General features: G+C 35.8%; 1 protein-coding gene across 12 annotated transcripts in view; it reads right to left on the bottom strand.

Moving 5' to 3' along the window:
• The window catches only part of MEF2C (myocyte enhancer factor 2C), a 146,891-nt gene that overhangs the window by 74,508 nt on the left and 48,971 nt on the right, over positions 1-23,412 (bottom strand). For 9 of the 12 annotated variants that reach the window (XM_079783109.1, XM_079783110.1, XM_079783112.1 and 6 more), the window contains one exon: positions 15,474-15,669. In XM_079783109.1, coding sequence (XP_079639235.1) covers positions 15,474-15,527 — 54 coding nt within the window. In that variant the 5' untranslated portion in view covers positions 15,528-15,669. Of the gene's footprint in view, positions 1-15,473; positions 15,670-17,475; positions 17,558-18,808; positions 18,883-23,412 lie in introns of those variants that run through there. The other 3 variants (XM_079783114.1, XM_079783111.1, XM_079783108.1) reach the window with 3 other exon arrangements.

The raw sequence follows: 23,412 nt of genomic DNA, 5'->3' as shown, positions 1-23,412 counted from the left end.
ATGAGCTAAATAAAGACAGTCATTTTGGAATGAATAAAAAGCATAATCATTAATCATAGATTTATACAAAATGTCTTCTAATATTTCTTTTAGATGCAATTTAGTTATGCAAATATACCTGCACATTGGTATTTTGTTCAGTGAAATAGGCTACAGAGTAGGTTCAATATAGAAGGCACTGACCCAAAATACTTTCATATATCTAAAACCACTTTTAATCAGACTTTCATGACCACAAACTGTAGGTGGAATGTCTCAATACAGTATGGTTTCTGTTGTACTGAAACCTCAGAATTTAGCACGTTACAACACTCACCATCAAAGTACATTTCAGCACAGAAATATCATCAAGGCCACTATTTGTATTTACTTTTAGGTGCTCCTCAACTTTTGTATAACCAAGCAGGCTGCTGGATAATGCCATCAGAGTTGGTGCATGTAGTTTCTTTTCATTAAAACTGCAAACTGAAATGATGATGACTATACTGAAGCACTTAAGAAAATACCTTCAAAATCTTAACTGCTCTACATTTAATTCCATACTATGTTCATATTCTTCATAGCATTCTCAAAATGCATTTTATAATGCCTTTTCTCATTGTTCATAGTTAGATGAGATAAAATTATTTTTAAGCATGAAGTTTTCTAAAGAGACCTAGACTATTACTCTTCGTTGAAAATATGCCACTCAATGACAGATTGCAATTCAGAACTTTTATACTTAAATATAACAATGTATTGCAATCATTACATTTTTTATAACGTGACCATAGTTTGTGATGGGACAAGTCCATTTCTATTTCAGGACTGTTTTCTGAGCCTTAGGTGAGATGGAAAGCTGTTTATACGGTCAGTAGGCAAAGAAATGCTCTTTTCCAAGTTGAAATGTAACTAACACATCCCAGTTCATATTGACAATCCAGGTACACTGAGAGGAGGATACAGCCAATGTTATTTACGTTAGCACTAGAACTTGAAATTTAGTTTTCAGAATTAGAGAGACTTAAAACATGCAGGGGGAGCAAAATGACTCTGTATACGTAACGACCATTTTATGCTTTTTCTTTACCTCTTGAAATGGCCCCAACTGTAACGATGGTGTATTAAGATGTTTCAGCATTAAGTTTTATAGTAACCTCAAGTTTAAATCCTAGCTTAAGGCCTAGCATAATATCGACAATTACTCTAGAACTTACTAGGTATAACTCAGGAACTGCAATTAGAGTTTGAAATTGAGAAAAGTCACATTCATTCAATACAACTCTATATAATTCAGTCATAAAGAAATTAAGAAAATCTATTTACATAAACAGAAATCAATCCAAGCAATTCTTATTGAGCATTTTCTACATGCCAAACCTTATGCTAAGCAATATTGAGTCTTCTCTATGCCAGACTTTTGTGCTAGGTATTGTGGGGCTTCTATTTTGCATGTATCTCCCTTATTCGGGTCTCTTAGTGCTGGAGAAAGAGTCATTTAATTCCTTAACGTTGAAAAAGAATTTTCTTTATTTTAAACAAAATGTATTATTAGCTAATAGTGTTATATTTTTAGTCACAGGTAAGTGATCTGAAATTGTACTTTTATCTAGTGTTGGGTGATTTCAGTTTTTGTTTTCTGAACAAATTTTTCTCTAGACTGAGCAAGGAAAATAATAGTAGATGTGAACCTAATCAAGATGAAGATGAAACAAAACCTACCATATTGGTTATTTTTTTAAAACTTGAATAATGTGGTTTATTTCATATTTCTAAAGATTTTTTTTTATTAATCCTCACCTGAGGATATTTTTCCATTCCTTCCTTCCTTCCTTCCTTCCTTCCTTCCTTCCTTCCTTCCTTCCTTCCTTCCTTCCTTCCTTCCTTCCTTCCTTCTTTCCTTCCTTCCTTCCTTCCTTCCTCCCTCCCTCCCTCCCTCCCTCCCTCCCTCCCTCCCTCCCTCCCTTCCTTTCTTTTTCTTTTTTTTAATAGAGAGAGAGAGTGAAAGGAAGGGGGAGATACAGAGAGAGACACATCAATTGGTTGCCTTCCGTACATGCCTTGACATAGACATGTGCCCCGACCTGGATGGGGGGATTGAGCCTGCAACCGACCGAGGTACGTGCCCTTGACCCGAATCAAACCGGGACCCTTTAGTCTGCAGGTTGACACTTGATCCACTGAGCCAAAGCGGCTAGGGCTATTTCATACTTTTGACAACTCCCTTCTTACAAAAATTCTTTTTAGCCTCCCTCTGTTTCCATAAAACTACCCTTTCTTGATTCTGCTTATTTCTTTTTTCTAAAATTTATCTTTATTGTTGAAAGTATTACAGATGCCCCCCTTCCCCACCCCCCCCCCCGCCCATTGACCCCCTCCAGACATTTCTAATGTTGTACTTAGTGAAAACTGATTGTGGTATTATGCACCCCTCCCCACTTCCATCTGGCCCTGGCAGGCTCCCATCATGCTGCAGGGCTTGGTTTAAATGCCAACTTCTATGCAGCTTTCATTGTTACATTGAGATAAAACTCACTCCTCCTCATTATTGTCCCCTAGAACTTTTACAAACCTTTGTTATGAGACTTATTCTAATATTCCAGAGTTGGGTGTTTATGAGTCTGTTTCTCCTGCTGGCTTTTGAATTCCCTGAAGACCCCCACTCTGGCCTCACACAGGCTCTGACTGGTGGACATTCAATGAATGTTTGCTGAAGGAGTGGATTATGGAATGAAAATAGACTCTATGTTAAAGTCTGAATGCCTTTTAGACAATCTCTAAGAAACAAGAGATTTGGGGCATAGATGTTTTACTAAAAAGTTTAACATGTTAGAGACAGGAATCTTGAGAGAGAAAGGAACTATTACACCTTGGAATATATATAAAGAGAAATCAGAGAATGTCTAGAGAGAAATACATATGTACATATGCTCTAGATTTCAAGAAAAACATATTTCAAAAAGTTCAGAGAAAAGCCTTTATTCCTTTCCCAGATGATTCATCAGGAAGGAGGGAAAAGTGTGAAAATAAAATTTTAATTTTACAATCACAGGATATGAATATAAAGGGGGGATCTAGGACTTCAGGATGACTGCATTTGTTAAGCAAACATTTATTGAACTTTCTAATGAGTTTAGATTTTCAAAAAGCATGTATTTGGCAAAGTGTTTGATTAAATCCTCATCACAACATTATAGATTTGAGGCTGACTGGTAGTAATTTTGATAATTTAAATATGAATTAACTGGTCAGTGTTGAGTTTAAGGGAATGTCTCTAGAAAGGGCCGCAGAGTTTAGTAACTTTCCTGTCTCAGGCAACATTTTTATCAGTGGTTAAGATGAAGCTGTAGATGGCAAGCATATAACATAAATCTGGATGGTAACTCAACAGGCAGTAGAGGCTCTATCCAAAGCTCCCTCTACAGACTGGCAAGATGGGTCACAAACAAGATGAAACAGAGACAATCTTAGTCTTTGTTCACATTAAAGAAAACGATTACACGGGCTCAGGTTGGAAGAAAACTGATGTGATAGCTGCTTTTGGGGAAAAGGATCTAAAGTTATAGTGTTCCAACGTAGGAATTAATTGTTCTAATAACGTTTTTTTGTTAGTCAGCACCAACTAATTATTGGAACTCTATTCAGTTCTGAGAATTACATTTTAAGAAGCCACTGACAAAATTAGAGAGGCTATAGGATGGCAAACAGGTTAATGTAGGATCTGAGAAATCTTAAGGTTATTTGAAATGTTTATCCCAGAAAATAGAGTTAAAAGTGAAATGCCAAACATTTTCCAAATCTGAAGACCTGTGGCCAAGTGGAGAGGCGGATGAGTTATTCTGTTTTGTTCTATGGAGCAGAATTAGAAAGTATGGTTGAAAATCATAAAGAGATTCAAATAGGAGAAAATCTAGTGGTGAAAATTGTCCATGAGTGGACCAAGTCTCATGAACTAAGAAGGAGTTCTTTCCTGAATATGTTAAAGTAAAGCTGCATATCAAGGAAGGTGCAGAAGGTGTTTCTGAACTCAACAGGAAGCTGGACTAGAGACCTGTAAAATACTTATTCCAGATATCAGATGCTCAGATTCTATGCCTAGGTAGCATAGACTTGTGGGTCAAGGGGAAGATTATGGTTCAAAACAAAAATATATTTCTGTAATTTCATTCTATAAAATGTGTTATGTTTTGGTTATTCAACCTCATCAATATATTATCATAATCATCTCTAATTTCCATATTCTAAGATATAAATGGGATCATTTTTTGTAGTTAGAAGAGACTGTAAGAAATCTGAGTAGACAATGTTAAGTTATACATAGTGCTGAAAATGCATAGAAAAATTATCCAGATTAATAAAATAGGAAATTCACATTACTAAACCATTTTTACTATTTTTAAAGCACTCACTATATATGCATCATTACTGGGTGGTTCGGTAAAAATATGGGAATTGAAAATCAAGTCTGAGCTCTGACATTTATAAGCTGTGTGCCCTTGGGTAAATTGTTTGACTTACCTGAACCCCGTTTCCTCACTTGTAAAATGGAGTTAATAGCAGGCATCTTACAAAATTGTTATGAGACTTAAATTAAGGGATTCTCTATCTCTATCTCTATCTCTATCTCTATCTCTATCTCTATCTCTATCTCTATCTCTATCTCTATCTCTATCTCTATCTCTATCATCTCTATATATGTGTATATATATATATATATATATATATATATATATATATATATATCCTAGCTAATAAAAGGGCAATATGCAAGTTAACTGTCACTCCATCACAAAGATGGCAGCACCCAAAGCCACAAGATGGCGGCACCCAGTCCTCTCAGCCCCGCCGGAGTCCCCCAGTCCCGGGAAGGGGGAGGGGCGGCGGCTGCCTGGTAGAATGCTTGCCTCATTGCCATGGCCGTGGAGAGCCTCTGGGCAGCGGGCGCGGAGCGGCCAGGCCCCACAGAGAGCTACTGGCACACGGATTCGTGCTCAGGGCTACTAGTGTGTGTGTGTGTGTGTGTACACACACACACACACACACACACACACACACACACACACACACATATGTAAGTGACTTGTTGTCAGTGAAACACTATCCAAGGTATGTAGTACTTTTTCTCTGATGTGTCAGGCTCAGTCACTTCTTGTTACATCCTGCTCTTCTAGGACAGTGTCACCTTTATTATGTCTAGGTCAGTTTCTCTCTCAAGTAGACCTTGAGCTTTCCTTGAAAGCCCAGAATATCTCCTGTCTGATCTCATAACCCGAAGTCCCAGAACAATACTTTGCTAAATAGTTGTTGAATGCATGAATGGATAGATGTATGGAGAATTATGATTTTTTTTTGCAAGCTAAATGAATGGTTAAAAATAAATTTCTATGCATGCTTAAACTATGTTAATAGGAAGTTTGCCTCCGAGAGAGGAAAATGTCACATATTTTTCTTTTTTTTTGTGGCTGTCATATTGACTTTCAGTAAAATGTACTTTGGTAAAACTAAGTAAGAGAAAAATTGGACTGGATCAAATTTTGTGTGTGGGTTTGTTAGTGAAATTGGAGCATATCAGATTTCTTATAGTTGTATTTCGATAACAGTGTTGACTGTATTTGGTGAATGTTTTCTAAGAAGTTCAAAGACTTTATAAGTTATCTCACTACATTCGACAGTATCTCTTTAAAGTTATTATTTGGCACAGTTTATCATCCCCATTTCTCAGATGATGCTGTAGACAAAGACACGAATTGCCTTACAAAGGTCACAAAACTAGTCCCTGGATGAACTAAAAATAGAACCTTCTTCACACAAAGTTTATCTTTCTTTCCCTTAGTCAGGGTTCCTTCCCTCTTTTAGATAATTGCACTTCAGGGGCTTAAATTCAGCACAGCATGGACCGGGCAACCGCTCATTGAGCAGTGTACAGGTCCATTAAGAAGTGTCAGCAATTCTGAGGAGTACAAGCAAAGTAGTGCATGACATTATTAATTAATGTTAGGGTAGTTATCTAGGTTAAAGTAAAAAATAATATCAATAATACTATGAGAAGTTGGTTTCTAGGTTCTGACAATAAACCAAAGCTTGTTTTGTGTGAACTCTGCAGAAACTCTGCCCTGAGACCTCCAGCCATTCCCACTAAAGCCCGTGACAACCACAGGCATCACTAGTGGGCACACACTAGTTCTATATTTATGGCTGTTTATTTAAATTTCAACAAAGTGAGAAACAGTTTTGGTTGGTAGCAAATACAGTTCTGTTTACTAACCAGAATAAAAAAGGTGGGTCTTTGATTTATGCATAGGCAGTATAAATGACAAGTTCTAAAAACAGAGGACCACTCCTGTACCATTTCCTACAGGAGTAGGTAAACTAGTTTGACTACTGTGTAGTGGAAAGGACATTTAATAATGAGACTCCACACCACACACATGCCTCCTCCATTCACCCTCCTAATCCCAGCTCCATTCATAAAGCCACCTCGGGAGAACTTTCCTGCATGTAAACTGTGGGAGTCTCTGCACCTTACAGGAAAGGGTCCTGAATCAATGAAAGCAAAAGGACTTTGGAAACATCGGCTATACACATCTATGAGAACCACTGAGGCCTAACACCAAACTGCTTCAGGCACAATAATTACTAAGGGAAGCAACAATAATTTTATCTACGGGTCCCCAGTACTTCTTTCCACTAAGCAAGATACTTTTGACCTGATCTTGCTAAAATTTACTTTATTTTTTTATTTCCTTTTATGGTCCTCATAATTAAAAAAAAATCTTTATGGTGTAAAGTATTACATATGTCCCCTTTTTTCCCTTCTAGCCCACCCCTGCCTTCTGCCCCAGGCCTTAATTCAGCTGCTCAGTGAGTCTGCTCAGTGAGTGGACAACGATTTACTCATTTCTTTAACTCAAAAAGTAATATTAGTTTATTTGTTTTAGAATGTTTGGGACAGTGGCAGAAAGAGACTTGACTTTGGGTGCTGAGTGCATGATGCAGTGTGCAGATGATGTGTTATAGAGTTGTATACTTGAAACCTATATGGCTTTATTAACTAATGTCACCCCAATAAATTCAATTAAAAAAACATTTCATTTTCAGGTTAATTTGCTAGCACAGAGGATGGTACCCTGTGGACAAACTTAGGCATTGATGACTCTGGGTTGAAGAATGATTCCGAACAATTGGATACAGGGTGAAGAAGTTTTAAGGATGTCTTAAAACAATCATTTACCTTAAATTTTCCTTTTAATGTAAAAGAATAGTATGATAAAAATCTAAGTGTAGATAAACCTAAAAGAGTTTTTTTTCAATTAAAAAAAGCAAATTCAAAGGGATAAGAAAAAAAGAATCTGTTTGGGACTATTAATATACTCAGCTAATTCTATTTTCAAATGTTAGAGGTTTTATCTTTTTTTTTTTCTAACTAGAGTAATGATGAATATAACCCTCATCCTATGAAAATATTTTAGATCCACTCCTCCTCACCCCATCTTGATAATCAGTTTCCTCCCAGTTAAGGAAACGGAGTGACTAATGAGTGACAAGACGGACAGTTCGGAGACACAATGCACTCTCTAATTCAGAGCCACTAGGTCTTCCTCTGTGTTTAAAGGGTTAGGGATGGAGTCAAGAGTCTGCAAAGACAATCTCTAATTGAAAAAAGGGAAATGCCCTCTTAAATGCTCTTTTTTCTTCCTTTGGCTTGTTCCTGACAGTAAGTAATGGTACAACTGTTCTAAAGTATTCCTCTTCAATTTTTATTTTGTTTAATTCAGTCTGTCATTAGAAAGGCTCGCGAGCTTTAGGCTTGATGATTACTCTCGGTGGAGGAAGTAATGCCACTGCAGACTTGTATTCCAGACAAGTGCTCCTTTATACAATGACGGGCCTGCCTCGGTAAATGAAAGGCTCTTTAAAGAGCAGTGAGGGACTCTTTCAGGCAGACTGCTACCATGTGCTTGTAACCCTCCAGCATAACTTGCGAGGATGAGATGGCAGTGCATTCGGGCTGCAAAGAGGACTATTGTCCTCGTTAGCCTCAAGCAACTTGAGCGGGTTTCCCTGCAATGCAGGGATGTCCAAAAGGGTTTTGAACAGTAGTTCCAAAAGTTCTGAACACGATAAAAGGATTAAAATAAGGGGCTTGGAGTATAGAATTTAGAACTCAACCAACCCCTCATCCTAAGTCAACATCCCAAACCCCAAAATAAAGCTTTAAATCTTAAGCATTGCACACTATTTTGAAACAAAAACAAAAACAACACAATGGTTAGGCTACAATTAAATAATTAAATGCATATTAATAAACTTGAGTGTTTATTAACAAACTCATAGAGTCTGGGTTTTAAACTTTGTGATAGCTGATTCCTGATATATTTGTCTACACGAGGCAAAGGAAGAAGGATGATCTACAATTATTAATCTTGCCAGATTTAAAAGATTTTATTGTGGTACATTTTTAAGCCTAAGAATGTTTTGGATTTTAAAAAGAGAAGGTTATAGCATGATATATTTTTTAAATTTTTATATGTGCTGTTCAGGTCTGCTTGGTTTGATAAAGGGATGATTTACATTCTAAATCTAACCTGTAGATGCCGTCATAAAATAAATACCTCTATTTCTCTATACTGCATATACATAAAATACATAATTTGAATCTGAGAAGAATCGAATAAACCAGGTTCATATTTTGGGGGCAAAACATGTTTACTAGTTTAACAAAGCCAAAATGTACCTAAGGTAAAGGTCAAAGACTGCTGCATTCCCTGCTGAGCAAATGCTCAGGAAGCACATTTGTCTACGTTTCCTGTCATAACAGGAAGAGTGTAACTTCTTCCTTTCCACAATGGCTTCACGTTTACCTCCTAACTCCAATATTTTCTCCCTCAGGGCCTTCCAAATCCATCCTTGCAAGACAGAAGGCAGGAGGCTGTCTTCACTGTAGTTTCCAAACAGTTACATTTGTTGAAATGTTATTTAAATGTTAGTGATTTCTTAAGCTAAACTGTTCCAACTTAAAATTAAAAGTCAAATTTCCAAACATTTAGAGTGGTTCTTTTATTCCTATTAGTGATCCAACGTATTTCAAAGAAATGCAAATATATATCTATATTATAGAATTTCCTTTGGTTCAATTAAATTATGTAATTTTTTACACCAGTCATTATTTGGGGGCGAGGGGAGAGGGAGGGTTGGTGTTCCAAATTGTCTTCAATAAGACTGTGTTGGGACATAAATTTTCAAAATATTTTTCACCATAATAATTTTTGAAGGAGCTCATTTTAAGTGAATAAATTACAAAGTTAAAATAAGTCTAGACTGCAAAGGGCATGGCTCTTGAGACAATCAGCATGTTCTTTAATCTACAGTTTGGAAAAAAACATTTTGGTTTATGTGGTCTATTTATAATGTTAATATTTTTAGTGTTGGTTTGTCAGTAATACGATGTCACACAGAGTTTGTGCATTTGCAAAGCCAAAGGTGACTTGTAGCAGACAAGGTGTGTGCGTGCATTTACAGAAGTGGAAGGTGCCATTACACGTCAACCCTGCACACAAAATGACTGAGGTACAATAAGCCCAAACCTCAGAATTTTTACAAATTACAGTTTTGGCTGGAAATTATATGAGATACACAAATTAGGCGAACAACAAAACGTCTTGAAGCCCTCATGTTTAAGCAGAGCGTATTTCTTAAATCTAGTGATAAAATTCTAGAGGAACAGTTTCCTTTTCATGGTGAGCATTGTGGCCTTCCTTGGGTTTTTCTGGCAGTAGAGGAGTAGATCTAGCTGACATAAATATAAAATGTCTCTCACCTATGGGATCTATAGGAAGTGTGTGGTGCAGTTCACTATGGTTCAACTGTATGGGGGAGACCATTGGTGAACTGTTTCCACATTGCTAGAAGTACAACACAAATGAACGGCTTGATATCACAGCTGTTAGACATCTGAGCACTTTGACCACTGCTTTCTTTGATTTGAAAATTCTCAAAAGTCTCTTCCATCACCAGGAATTCCAACAAAACCTTTTCCCTTGGGTGATTTGAAGATTAATGAATGAATGGTTTAACTTATATGCATGGGGAATCTTTAAGTAGGCATTCACAGGATGCATCAATATACCCTATAATTCAATTCTAAGATGTCCTGATATATTACTGTGATACATGCTAATTTTATTTCTATAAAATGAGTTTATTTAATAAAAATTTTAATACAAGTTTAGGAGAGGCAGCCAGCTGTTAAGAAATGATACTGAGGGGGAAAACGCAAAAAAAATCTTCATTATGAGGTATTTGCAGGTTTATTTTGGATTTAGAGGTAGAAACATCAACTCTTGCAGTGATTGAACTTTTTTATTCACTTGATCTGAAACAAGGTTCCAGATATTCATTGCCTAACGTGGAGAACTCTTCTATAGTATTTAAAGTATAATTTCCTCTCAAATACTATTCACTTACTTGATATGCATACAAGCAATTGACAAGTCTGGATGTTTTGTTTGTGGAGATGACAAAAGAAAACAGTGTGACTAGATTACTCTGCTCTTTTAACGCATGGTTCACAATTCATCAGAGTTATATTCTTGAACAAGCAATTTATTTGTATTTCTAAATTACCCAAATCCTCATATTTAAAGAGTGAATCTATCTCAATTTCAACAAATATTATATTAGGTTACTGGTGTGTGACTCTCAAATTTAGAACTGTAATTAGCCCTTTTAGTTACCAATATGTATTCTGGATTATCTATCACCTTGAAGGAATGAATGTTACAGTAGAAATCCTATTGAAATTTTAGCTAGCATTCTAAGAATAATCTAAGATAGTGGGAAACAGGAGAATGGAGTAAACTTTGTTTCTTTTTAAAAGAGAGTCACTTGAGGAAATCAATACATCTCAAGAGAAAAAGTTAAAAAATTTAACAGCTATGAACTCTGAATTCCTTTTAGTCATAAGGGGATTCTGCTGTTCTATTAACAGGAGAATGTTGCTAATTGTCTTTAATTTGTGCTCCAGTTATTGCACTGATAATTATATAAAATTTTGTTTGCTGGCAAAAACTATTAGTGTGCCAGATCTAATGAAAGAAAAGAACTTAAGGCATTTTTCTTCCTGTCCATCAGCCATCCTCTTCCATCATCCGGCTCTTGGTCTGAAATGATTCTCTCACCCCTTTTGCTTCTAAGGACCCCTTTGTGTTCCTGCACTACTCTGTTCCATGTTCCTTCCATCTCCCTGATACTCTTTTTAAGGTAAAACACTCGTGAAATGAAAGTTCAGGTACCATTCTTTAGTGTACTATACAGAGCAGGAGTTGCTTGGATGGAAATCACATTAACTATAACATAATAGCTCATGGTTCAAAGAGCATGCGTCTTAATAGGAATAGCTTAATAAGGAAATTTATTGAGCACTTATTATATGTTAGATGCTTTACTTTTATCCCCTAATTTGATTATCTCAATGACCTAATGAGGTGGGTACTATTTTTTTTTTTAATCCTCAATCTACTACCGATAAGGGAACTGATGAGGCTCAGAGAGGTTAAGGCACTTGATGGAGAGAAATACAGCTGGTAGGTGGCAGAACTGGGACCAGATCTAGGTTTGTGTGTTACTCAAACCGTGCTCATTGCCATTATATTATACTGGGTGCAGCAGGATGTAATTGGGAAAAGCTATGACCTACAACTATGTTCTTAGCTATTATATTATGCAGGATGTAAGAAGATTTAATTGTGAAAATCATGTTTTGTGTTTCAATCTGAAAGATATGGGCTCAAATTTTGGCTACTTCCTGGTATTAACTGAGTTCAAAGCTTTGTATGATCTGGCCTCTGCCTAAAATTCAATCTTTTCTCTCATTTCTATAAAGTTATATGAACCAAGGTCAAGTTCCATGGGCTTTTCTTCAGCTTCCTCGTTTGTTTCCTCTGGAATGTTGTCACCTGCCTGACTCTCACTATCTTAATGATCCCATCTTTAGCATTTCCTCAGAGAGGTGTTCCCCTGACCCCCAATCTAAATAAAGTACCTCCTGTTATTCATTCATAGCACTTTCATAGTTTCATTCATAACACATAACTTTGTTATATATTTGCATATTTCATGGCTGACTTATCCCACTGGGCCAGAGGCCTACAACCTACGACCCACAAGGCACATCCAGCCTGCCCTCACTACCCCCTTTTTATCAGTAAAGTTTTATTCTACACAGGCACATTCATTCACCTGCATTTTGTCCATGGCTGCTTTCATTACTGGGGCAAGTAGTTGAGACAGACACTGTATGTGTATGGATCACAAGGCCAAAAATATTTGCTATCTGGCCCTGGACAGAAAAAGTTTGATGACTTCCGCAGCAGTTGATATGCTGGATGAGATTCTTCTTGTTTCTACTGCATCTTAATGCTGGACACATTGCAAGCTAATAATATTTGTTGATTTAATAAATTAATAAATTATTAGCTGTAAATGGGGTTGATAAGGATTAAATGAAATAATATATATGTAGTTCTCAGAACTTGTAGCTGCTTTTATTAAGTTATCTGAAAATTTCTGCAAGGCAAATTGAGAATTCAGGATTTTATTTTATTTTTATATACTTGCTTAAGAAACCCATCTTGGTTAAGCTAGAAATTCAGTAGTTGTCATAAACTTAGAAACTTTTAAAAAAATTAAAAAGCTGTTAATATTTTTTCCTCCCCTAAACTATTACATATATCAATTGGACTTTCTGAATTTTAGCTGTTTCCTACTTCCATTACGAAAGATAAAATATGGGCAAAATTCAATTTAAACAGTAAGCTGCTCTGTTTTACAACAGTTTTATTTCTTAATGATATACAATTTATCACATCTGCTCTGCAATATTTCATTTCACACTTTACGCCAGTATTTCTTATTCTGTAAAAAAAAAACACCCGGTTCTCCGTATTGCCACATAAACACCTGCAATGGCAGAGCAGGCTTTCACTGCTTTAAAGAAAAGGTGACTGTGAACCATTGTGTGAGGCTCCGCCAAGGAGGCTACAGTGGGGGAAGCTTCAAAAGGGCAAAGCAGTTAACTTTTTCTTTTCAACTTGTGAACACATAGCTTAAAGGAAGCCCAGTGTAGGGGAGCCTCCATAGTTCGTCTGACATGCTCTAGCAGATGTGCTGGGGTTGATTATTAGAAGTGACCTACCTCTTTTAAGCTCTCTCCCAAATGGTTCTCATGCCCACTCTTGTAGTAGGTGAGAGGCGCACATGACAAGCATTTGGAAGTAAGATGGCTGCTGAAGATTGCCAATGGCCACCCATGATAGCCACTGAAACATATGTTAAAACATGGAAGTTTTCAATTTTACTAATTACATTTAAGAGTATTGGATTAAAGGGCCTACTGTACTAGTACCTAAAGACTAAAAAAAAAAAAAAAAAAAAGATCCTAAATTCTATAGGATAAAGTAAGAAATTTGTCTTCAGGATAAATAAGAAAATAAACTAAGCTGAATTTAAATATTTTTTCTTCTCTTAAAGTTATTATGACTTTCAACATAGGTGAGAGTTATAGCAACTGTAGACACACTATATTTAAATTAAGAAGAGATGTTCAATTATTAGTTCAAAAGTATGGTGTTAAAATTCATGTATCCCTGTGTGAGTTTTATGTTCCTTTATAAAGCATAATGAAAGCTCATGAATTCCACCTGCAAAAATTTTCTTCTCTTTTTGCAAGCAAAAGATATGATGGATTTCATGAGCCTAAAAATTAGTTGGTATTATTAATGAAGTATAAGTGCTAATACATATAACTTTTGACTACAACCAAATAAATTCTAGTCCAAATAACTCGGTTTAAGCAGTCAATGGTACATGATGTTCAATATTTCAGTTTTAATTTTAATCTATAAACCAAGTAAAAATACTGTGGTTTCATATTGAAAAAAATTATTGCTTTTTGGCTTGACCCATAGCAATAAACAATATGTAAGAAAAGCACTGAAGAAATACCTTATAAATCTTAGCATTAGTCATCCTTTAGCTTAATTTTCAGCCAGAAATATTTCAAGTCATATGTACCTTGAATATAACAATTTAAGGAATTATAAACATAAAAATCTAAAAAGTTTCTTTACCTCTTAATAGCATACTGGCCTTGACAGCATATATAATAACCTCTATCCACTTTAATTTACACAGGTAGCAACATAACATTTTAAACCATGAATCAGTTGTAGTCTCACTTAGTGTTCCAAAGAGATAGAAAGGGACGATATAGGAGATAGAGGGTCTTTATTTGGGGGAAATTACAGTCTTGTGGGGCATCTCCAAAGCTGTCCTCTTAAGCTTTTCCTAGTGTAAATGGGGCAAAAGCAAAAAGATTCTTCTTTTCCAAGGACAAGGAATGTCCTATTATAGGTCCCATTATCCATTTGCAGTGGCTGTGATCTGACTTATTGTAGTTACCCCCAGGAATCATTATTTGATATTTAACATCAGAATACATACAACCCGCCCACCTCTCCTTACATTGCCTAGCTAAATCTACTCTCTCCAAGTGTGAAGGAAAATACAGTCAAATGACAGATATTCATGATATACAACTCTTTGCTGAATAGAGCATTTGGGTGTATAATTAACGTCTTTAGAATAGATCAATTGTATCACACAGATATCTAGAAAAAATCATAGCATCATCGGCCTCTATGTGTACAAAAGTCAGGGTTTAAAGAAAACGGTATGAATTAATACTTCTTGCCTACATGCTTTAAATTACTAATATTTTATGTGGGTGTTTTCTTTGTTGTTGTTGTCAGGTCATGTTAAATATTTTGGATGTATTTCAAACCTGTGAATAGAATGAAAGCTATTTTTTTCAGGATATTTAGCTTATTATATAAACCTTTTAAATAGATGACCACCAAAGGCCTTGTGCCCATGAATAGAAGAACATCTTTGTTTGATGATGCGTGCAATGTAGCAATGTCATGCTTATTAACTCTTGGTTATTAAGCTATTTATATTACACAAGTACAGCTTGCACTTAGAATTCAGGTTGAAGTAAAACGTGAATAATCATGAACATGTAAACTGCATTTCTAAAAGATACGGTGATTTTTTTTCTTTTTACATATATATGTGTATATATATATATATATATATATATATATATATATATATATACATACACACTTATATATATGTATACACACATATTATATATATATATATATGGTGTCCCTAACATGTATACACATGTAAACAGCTGATGGCTCAATTTTGAAAATGTATTTTAATAAATACTGCCTTTATACACTTTTGGGGGGACACCCTACATATATAAGAGACCATTAGCACTTAAACTGGCCACGTTCAATTCATTGACACTTCTCTTAATGGATGTTTTTAAGTTCATAATGTTCTCAGGACCCTTAACCCATCTGGGGAAAATGTAATAAATAGTCCATGTTAAGTAATGACACAAAAAAGTTTTCCCCACTCACCTGTCTGTTACGTTCATCCATAATCCTCGTGATCTGAATCTTTTTTCTCCCCATAGTCCCCGTTTTTCTTCTCTCTCTCGTCCCTGAAATTATGTATTTTTTCCTTCCTTTTCTTTCTCTTTCCTGTTTCCTCCAAACAAATCTCCTTCTTCAGCACTTGCACTGCTCAGTTCCCAAATTCCTGCATTCGTTCCTGCTGAAGAACAACACAAATTCAGTACCCCTTTAACAGCAAGTCAGTTTCAGAAGAACTCTCATATTCTAATTATTAAAAAAAACAAACAAACAACTACATGGCAGGAAACCAATCAAATGAATGAAAATAAGTGCTTATTAAAAGTTCATGGTATATCACATGCAGGAGCACATAAAGTAGGATCCGTTTGTTTTTATAATGAAAATAACCTCATAAGTAATTTAACAAGTCATTTAAACGATGAAAACTATGCTTTAAAGGCCAACAGTTGAAATGTATCTTTTGCAGAGTTTCTTAATATTTTAAAAATAAAATTAGGTGACTATTTGCACCCTTCTGTTGTGAAAAATTACCTAAATCAGAGAGTTAATGAACCTTTATGTACCTGTGTATGCTAAGTAGGCAGCTAATTCATTTCTGAAGGGAAAACAATCTCGTGTTTTGACAGCAGAGGTGATAATGTCCCTCGTTATGCAAATAGGATGGACTATTATGAAAGTGCTATTTGATATATGTAAATGTCAACTAATTTAAATCTAAATCCTTTAATCTTATTTTTAAAAAGTCACCACTATGAGGACACTGTAAAAAGCATACGGGATATTTAATTTTACATAACCAGCAGCTATCAGCAGTGAGATCTCGTCCTTTTGAGAGCCCTTAAGCTACATCTTCAGTACAAGAATCCAAGAAGATAATCATTCATAAAAAGAAAAAAAATTAGAGCATTGTTTCATTTATAACTACACTTTTTATAATAAGCCATCAGTTCTCTAAATTTAAATATTTTAAAAAGACATATCATTTCTCTTTGGGGAGTAAGACACAAAATTACAGAAACTTGCTATTATATACTGGATATCTTTAGGTCACGAATTAATATTAGTGAAATGAACATCAGTAATATAAGGTAAACCCAGAAAATCCAGAGTATTAAAAGAATATATTTTACTTTGTTTTAAAGTACATCTGAAAATGTTTGAATGTAATGAAAGTGAATTGCTGTGAAATGTGGAAGTTAACAAGAAAGCATTCCACAATGGCTTCTTCATTTGCAAGCAACAGCTTCAATTCTTCTACCCCATCTCATGTCAAAGAATGCAACTACTTTACACACTGCTCAGTATTTCCCTGTTTATTTTAGTTGGTGTCTGATGACCAACCTGGTAAATTCCCACATTTATTATGTAATGTTAATCCAATGTCCTGGCTATTTAATAGATTAATTGGCTCCAATTCAAAGTTATTGGAACAGGAAAGCTGTTATATACTTGCTCTGATCATCAGCTCTCTTTTGATTTTTTTAACTTAATTTCTAAATTCTTTATCACCTTGAGTAATTTTTTTTTAATTTTAAGTTTTCTGATGATCTAATTGGAGAAGCTATTATGATATAATTAGTTCTGGTGGATTAGGTGCTGCTTAAATACTAAGACCATCTATTCTCTTTTGGCCAATGCCTTTCTATTAAATTGCAGCTCACTCCTGCCTCTGAGAATACATGTATTGAGTAACATCATGACCACATAGTGCTCATCAAAAACTAGTTATTACTCCAGTGGTAATTTTAAATGTTGGAAGTAGTTCAAAAGTTTTAAAGAGTTATATAAATAACATACATTTGACAAACATACATGAAAAAAATAGCTATTCTAAGACATATTAAATCACATTAAAATACAAAAAAATCCACAAAGCACAATTGCATCATATATTCACTGTTGCCATCGTCCATTTATCTATTTTTAGAAATGGTCTTAAATATCACTCAACTGGGCAACTTTCCTGTGTTTCCTATAGTCTTACCTTAGAAGCAAGCAGCACGTTAGAATGGTATTTCCCATGCATGTGCAAGACCCCACAGAGACGAACAGGCTTCCTCTATTACAGAAAAGCCAACCCATGAATCCACAGCAAATGCAAATGGGACAATTTCCTTTCTTTCATTTAGCTAAGGCCCGTGGCACTATCGGCTTACAGGACTATGCCTGCCTAAGCGCTTATTCACTTTAAGGTGGAAGGTCAGGGTGAACAGATTAGTGTGGTGACAAGGCAGACAAGACTAGAACTTCCACAGATCCCGATTTCAAAATACAAATAACCAGACAAGTAGAGAAACATCCCTGGAGAAAAAAGCCTCCTCAGAAAGACACAGAGAGTTCCTGATGAACCAAACTTAGAAGAGTTCCTCCCTATCACCACCCGGTTATTTCACAACTTTGTAATGAGAGACACTTTTTAAAAAGAGCAAAGCAAGGATTTTTTTTTCTTTTTGAATTCTCAAAACATGATGGGAAATGTTTTGCCAGAAAACATTTATATGTATATATCAAATATATATGTACATATATATAATAGTTGATAAAAATGCCACTGAATATATTTTTCTATTTGAAATATGCAATATAGAGAAGCAAGTATAAATTTCAATAAAATTAAAATATTTTTTTTACTGTAAAAATAAATATTTCTTCAAGTGTTGCCTTTTAAACATTTCTACAACACAAATTTTACATTCTTAAGTATATATGCAGAATGCTAGGTGGTGATGATGTGACTGTTTTCCTGGAGAAATGTGTCATGGAACACATGGCTTAGAACATTGGATTGTGAGTCACAACATTTCAAGGCTGTCAGTAAAAATTCAGAGAGTTAGGAAGGTCAACAACAGCTCAGTAGCTGTTTTCTTAGCATAACAATTTCTCTAACCTAATTTTTATGCAAAAATTATATTGTAAGGTTGGTTTCAAGTATTCATTTGTAGGAAGCCTAGAGAGGATGAAAAAGAGATTATATAACGTTACTAATCTGTAAAATTGTTTTGTATGCATATGAAGAGAAGAATATAATAGCTAAGCTACACGTAGTAGAATTTCAAGTTATGCTGAAAACTTCCACTATGTACAATCAACCATAAGCTTAAAATAATACCAGCAGGCTTGCCGCTACTTCTTTCCACATGAAAGAAGCATTCTTGGAAAATGACAGAGTTCCATAGAAACAATCAGTAATTTAAAAAAAAAAAATAGAAAGAAAAAGAAATTCTCTACCACAGTTACACTCTATAGAGTCCCAGTCTTCTGCATTGTTTTTCTGTTTGCCAACCTAAATATGAGAAAAATAAAATCAGGCTGCTTACTAAAAAGGGGAACTTCAGTATGGAAGGCTTCTGTTCATTTTGAGTTTGGCATAAGCAGGCACATGAAGGCAAAGTGGTGTGAGACCCAAGTAGAGAAGAATTTCGTGTGGATGGGTGCTAAAGATCCTTCTCCCACTGGCTCTCCCATTTATAAACAAGTTCCCTTGAGTGATACCCACATCCCGCCTCCCTTCCCCCTCTTCTCTACCTCCCTCTTTTCTTACTCCCTCTCTCCCTCCCGCCTCCCTCCCTCCCAGCCTCCTACAAATCCCTCCCAGTAACACAGAAGAGTCTTGACAGAATGGCAGGAAACACGCACAGACTGGTCAGGGAAGGATATGATGTCAGCAACCACGAACAATAAAAGGTGTAAAGGTGCTTCCTTCCCTAAACTGTTCCAGAAGTGTAAAATGGGAACCAAAACTCTTCACTTCCTTCTCTGAGCTGAACTGTCTGAGTGTGCTGTGCTGCACACCCCACACAGAGAGGCCTTGGAGAGGTTCAGATAAGGGACAATGAGTGAAATCCAGACACGGGGACGAAATTTTTAATTTCTATTTTTAAAATACCTGCAAAAAATCAATTTTAGCTCTAGGTTAGTATTTTTGCCTGATTGCTTTAAGAAACAGAAATGAGAAAACCAACAAGTTCACTTTGGTGGAGAAGATATACCGCGATCACTATTTATCATGCCTCAGAAAAATTGACAGAGTTAATGTGGCCACATAATTTTAATTTACTCTTTGAGGCAAATGAAGAATTGTATGCAGTGAAAGAGCCATCATATGACTACATGTAGATATCTCATATTTTGGGTAAAAAATAAAAATCACAAAAATTGCCCCGAAAATATCAACGTTGGTAAAATAAAGTGATTACTTCTTTGTCCCCATGGTTAAAAAGAGGACATAGACTGGGTGGTAGAATAGATTCCTATGATATAAGCCCTTGAAGTTCTTTTGAAAAAAATTCAGACTATGAACCAAAGTAACTAACAAACTTTCAGTATACAGTGAAACTATTTATTTTAATCGCATCACTGTTAGTTTCTTTCTAACCTGGAAATGATAGTCTACCATAAAGTTTCTGTAGGAAGAAAACCACATATCAAGTGATCTGAGTCATCTTCAGATTTCAATCATCTTCCCACAACACTCTGATTTAGAAATTAAACATAACCTTCAGTTATGTGTTTTGATCTTAGAGTGAAACTGCCATGCCACATTAAAAGATGTGGGAAGAAATTAATTCTCTCCTGCTAAACTTATCTTTGCAAAGCGCGTATTTTGCTATAATAAGCACAATGCAGGCACTTAAATAAAAACAGCCTATGAATAATGATAAAACATTAAAAAATGTGATGTCAATTTGCAGAAAAAGAATTCTGGTTTTCTTTTACTCGTATGGGCAAAAAACATTTTCATTCACTCACATTTTCACTGACACCAACTAGCATCTTCATATAATGTTTTGTAAAAACTCAAGGCTGAAAACCAAACACAGTGTATCACAAAAGAAATTATACTAGCACTGTTAAGTAAATACAGGCTGGAAACTTAGTAAGGGACAAAAAGGATCATAAGTCCCAGTTGCTGCAAGTCTGGTATGACTGATTCAAACAATTAAATGATTCATTATTACTTGAAGTGGAAAATGTGGCTCATTTTGGTGCAACTAGATACATTTAACTTTCTACTTTATGATATGTTTGAAAGACATATGAGACATCTAATTATATTTTGGTTAAAAGGAACAAGTAGAACTTTTACTTTTTTTTTTCCTTAAGAGGTATTCTGAACGTCAAAAGATATAATTATTATTGTTCTTATTGTTACTTGACTGTGTGATGTCTTATGCGTTGGGTAATATTTCCTTGGTCTTGAAAGTCACTCCATATCTGTCTAAGCTTACCATGTATTATACAGAATGTTGTATTACCCTAGCTGAGTTCATTTTAAAGACACATAGCCAAGACTCATCCTCTAATGGGCAATAAAAGAACAGCCATTCTTTCCCGCTGAATAAACACCATTGTGCCAAATAGCTATTTTCTCTATCCCATTTTTGAGCCAACATGATGAATTCTGAGTCATCTTCAAGTTTCAGTGTAATATCACATATACAAATAATAAATAATGTGATAATTCTTCCTGCCGTGCTCCTTCCTACCACCTGCCAACTACCTCCTACCACAGGGCCTTTGCATATACAATTCCCTCTGCTGCGATGCTCCTCCTTCCCCTCTGCACCTCCATAACTTTTCTCTGCCTTTCTGTCTCACCTCCCCAGGAAGCACTCTGTGCTCTCCCGATCACATCCAATTCCCTTAAAAGGACTCACAGCACCATGTCCTCCTTTGTAGCACTTGTCACAACTGAAATTGTATCTCTTCCTCAACATCTGTGGGCCAGGTACGTTTTGTCTCACTTTTGTATTCCCAGTCACTACCCCAGTGCCAGACATACAGTAGGATTATATTAGTTGATTAATAAATTTAAGATTTTAATCTCTCAGGTATTTTCTGCAGTCACTATTTTTTTTAATTCTCACCCAAGGATGTGTTTTTTAATCAAGTTTAGAGAGAGAAACATTGATGTAAAAAACATTGATTGCACCGCCCCCTCCCCACGCCCTAACCAGGGATTGAACCCAGGTATGTGTCCTGACCGGGAATCAAACCTGCAACCTTTAATGTAGAGGACAACGCTCCAACCAACTGAGCTAACCAGCCAGGGCTGCAGTTGCTATTTTTAATGATTACTACTAAGAACATTTTCATATTTTTGCTTATACAGAAGCAGACTGATAACTGATAACCTGATACTTAATCCTTTGTCATGTTTAAATAGCATCTCATATAATGAATAAGGATAATTTAAGCTGAGAAGTGGAAGCTGAATGAATTTTGAAATCAGAAAGCTCAGGGTTTGAACTTAAAAGCTGAGTAACGCCCTAACCGGTTTGGCTCAGTGGATAGAGCGTCGGCATGTGCACTGAAAGGTCCCAGGTTCGATTCCGGTCAAGGGCATGTACCTTGGTTGAAGGCACAAACCCCAGTAGGTGTGCAGGAGGCAGCTGATCGTTGTTTCTCTCTCATCGATGTTCCTAACACTCTATCCCTCTCCCTTCCTCTCTGTAAAAAAGTCAATAAAATATATTTTAAAAAAGCAACTCTATTTTTTTTTTTAAAAAAAAGCTGAGTGACTACTAATCCCTTGGAACCCCTGTTTCCTTATCCTACAAAAAGGTGGGAATGCATTTCTTCATTTGCAGGGTGGTTATGTCCATTAAACTGGTACTAGAGGTGAGTGCTGGATACAGAGTAGTACTGGGAGCCTAGCCTACTATTGTAAGCCTGCTTCCATTCTGAAATATAAATTCAGTCCCATCGTACAGTAAGGCTGCCAAGCGATCCTTCCATACACCATGAAGACCTCACTCTGCAGGGCTAACGATGAAAATCTGCTAACAGGTAATGCTTCATTTATCCATTAACAATAATCATTATATGAAGAAAAAAATGTACAGGGTTACAAAAATTAGGAAGTTTCTCTTCAGTATCAGTCATGGAAGAGCTTCAGGCTGCAAAAGTAGAAATAACTAGGGAAATATATCAATTTTCCCAATGACCATGGCTGCTGAAAACTCCACATTAATGCTTCTAGTCCCACTTTAATATCTTTCCCCAAGGACGAAAGGAGATGAAATGTATGTCAGAAATAGAATAAGGCTAAAAAGGAACTCATTTTGAAAACCCCTGCAATTAATTTAATAAGCGGGCCTAACCTGCCATTAACACTGACATAAATCATTTTATTTACACAGTTCTAGAATGTAGGAGACACATACCTTTGAACAACTGCACTGCATTGTAAACAATTTAATAAACAGGAGGGAGGCATAGCTGCCCTGCCATGGTTACCCATGGTATATTTTGTCTTGGGTTTTTTTTTTTTTTTTTCACATTGCAGCTTAAATAGCATCTCCATTTTCCAAGCCAAAATAAACTCCAAATGGTTTAAAGTATGTCAAGAGCCTCGTGCTGTTCAACCAGACCACAGTTTTTAGTTTTTCCACATCATCTTACGTAATTAATTCAGGGTTTTATCACGTCTTTGATTTCCTAATTTTTCACAACGGGGCAGCCACCACGTTTTCTTTCAAAGGCCATTTCGTGATGTGGCAGGGCTTACCACAAAGGTGAATTCAACCCTGTCCTCATCACAAAGCAAGAGCTACTAGTTAGCATCCCAAAATGTGTTCTGCTCCCCAGCTGTAGCCGCTCAATGAGCACACGCAGCTGGATTTTTTGTTGCTGCTGTTGAACAAAGCAAGTGGAGCACTGTACAACACCAATATCAGTGACACGAAATTGCCAGCCTTCAAAGCAAGCTAGGCTTTAAGTGGGCGACGTTGCTATTATACATTTTCTTCTTATTATGACAAAAATCTGAATTCCCAGGCATCTCTTGAACTTGTCAGAAAAAAATCTTATGTTCATTATTTTCCTAATCTTTCTTTAATATATCATATTTCATGATTAAAATGCAGATACTGTACAAATTTTTTCTCTCTAAACTCTGTATGTATTGGACACCCATTTC

Source organism: Cnephaeus nilssonii (genome assembly GCF_951640355.1).
Source record: "Cnephaeus nilssonii genome assembly, chromosome: 2".
NCBI classification, from domain to species: domain Eukaryota; kingdom Metazoa; phylum Chordata; class Mammalia; order Chiroptera; family Vespertilionidae; genus Cnephaeus; species Cnephaeus nilssonii.
The sequence above is the reverse complement of the archived record's forward strand: the minus strand, read 5'-3'. Positions and strand labels throughout refer to the sequence as shown.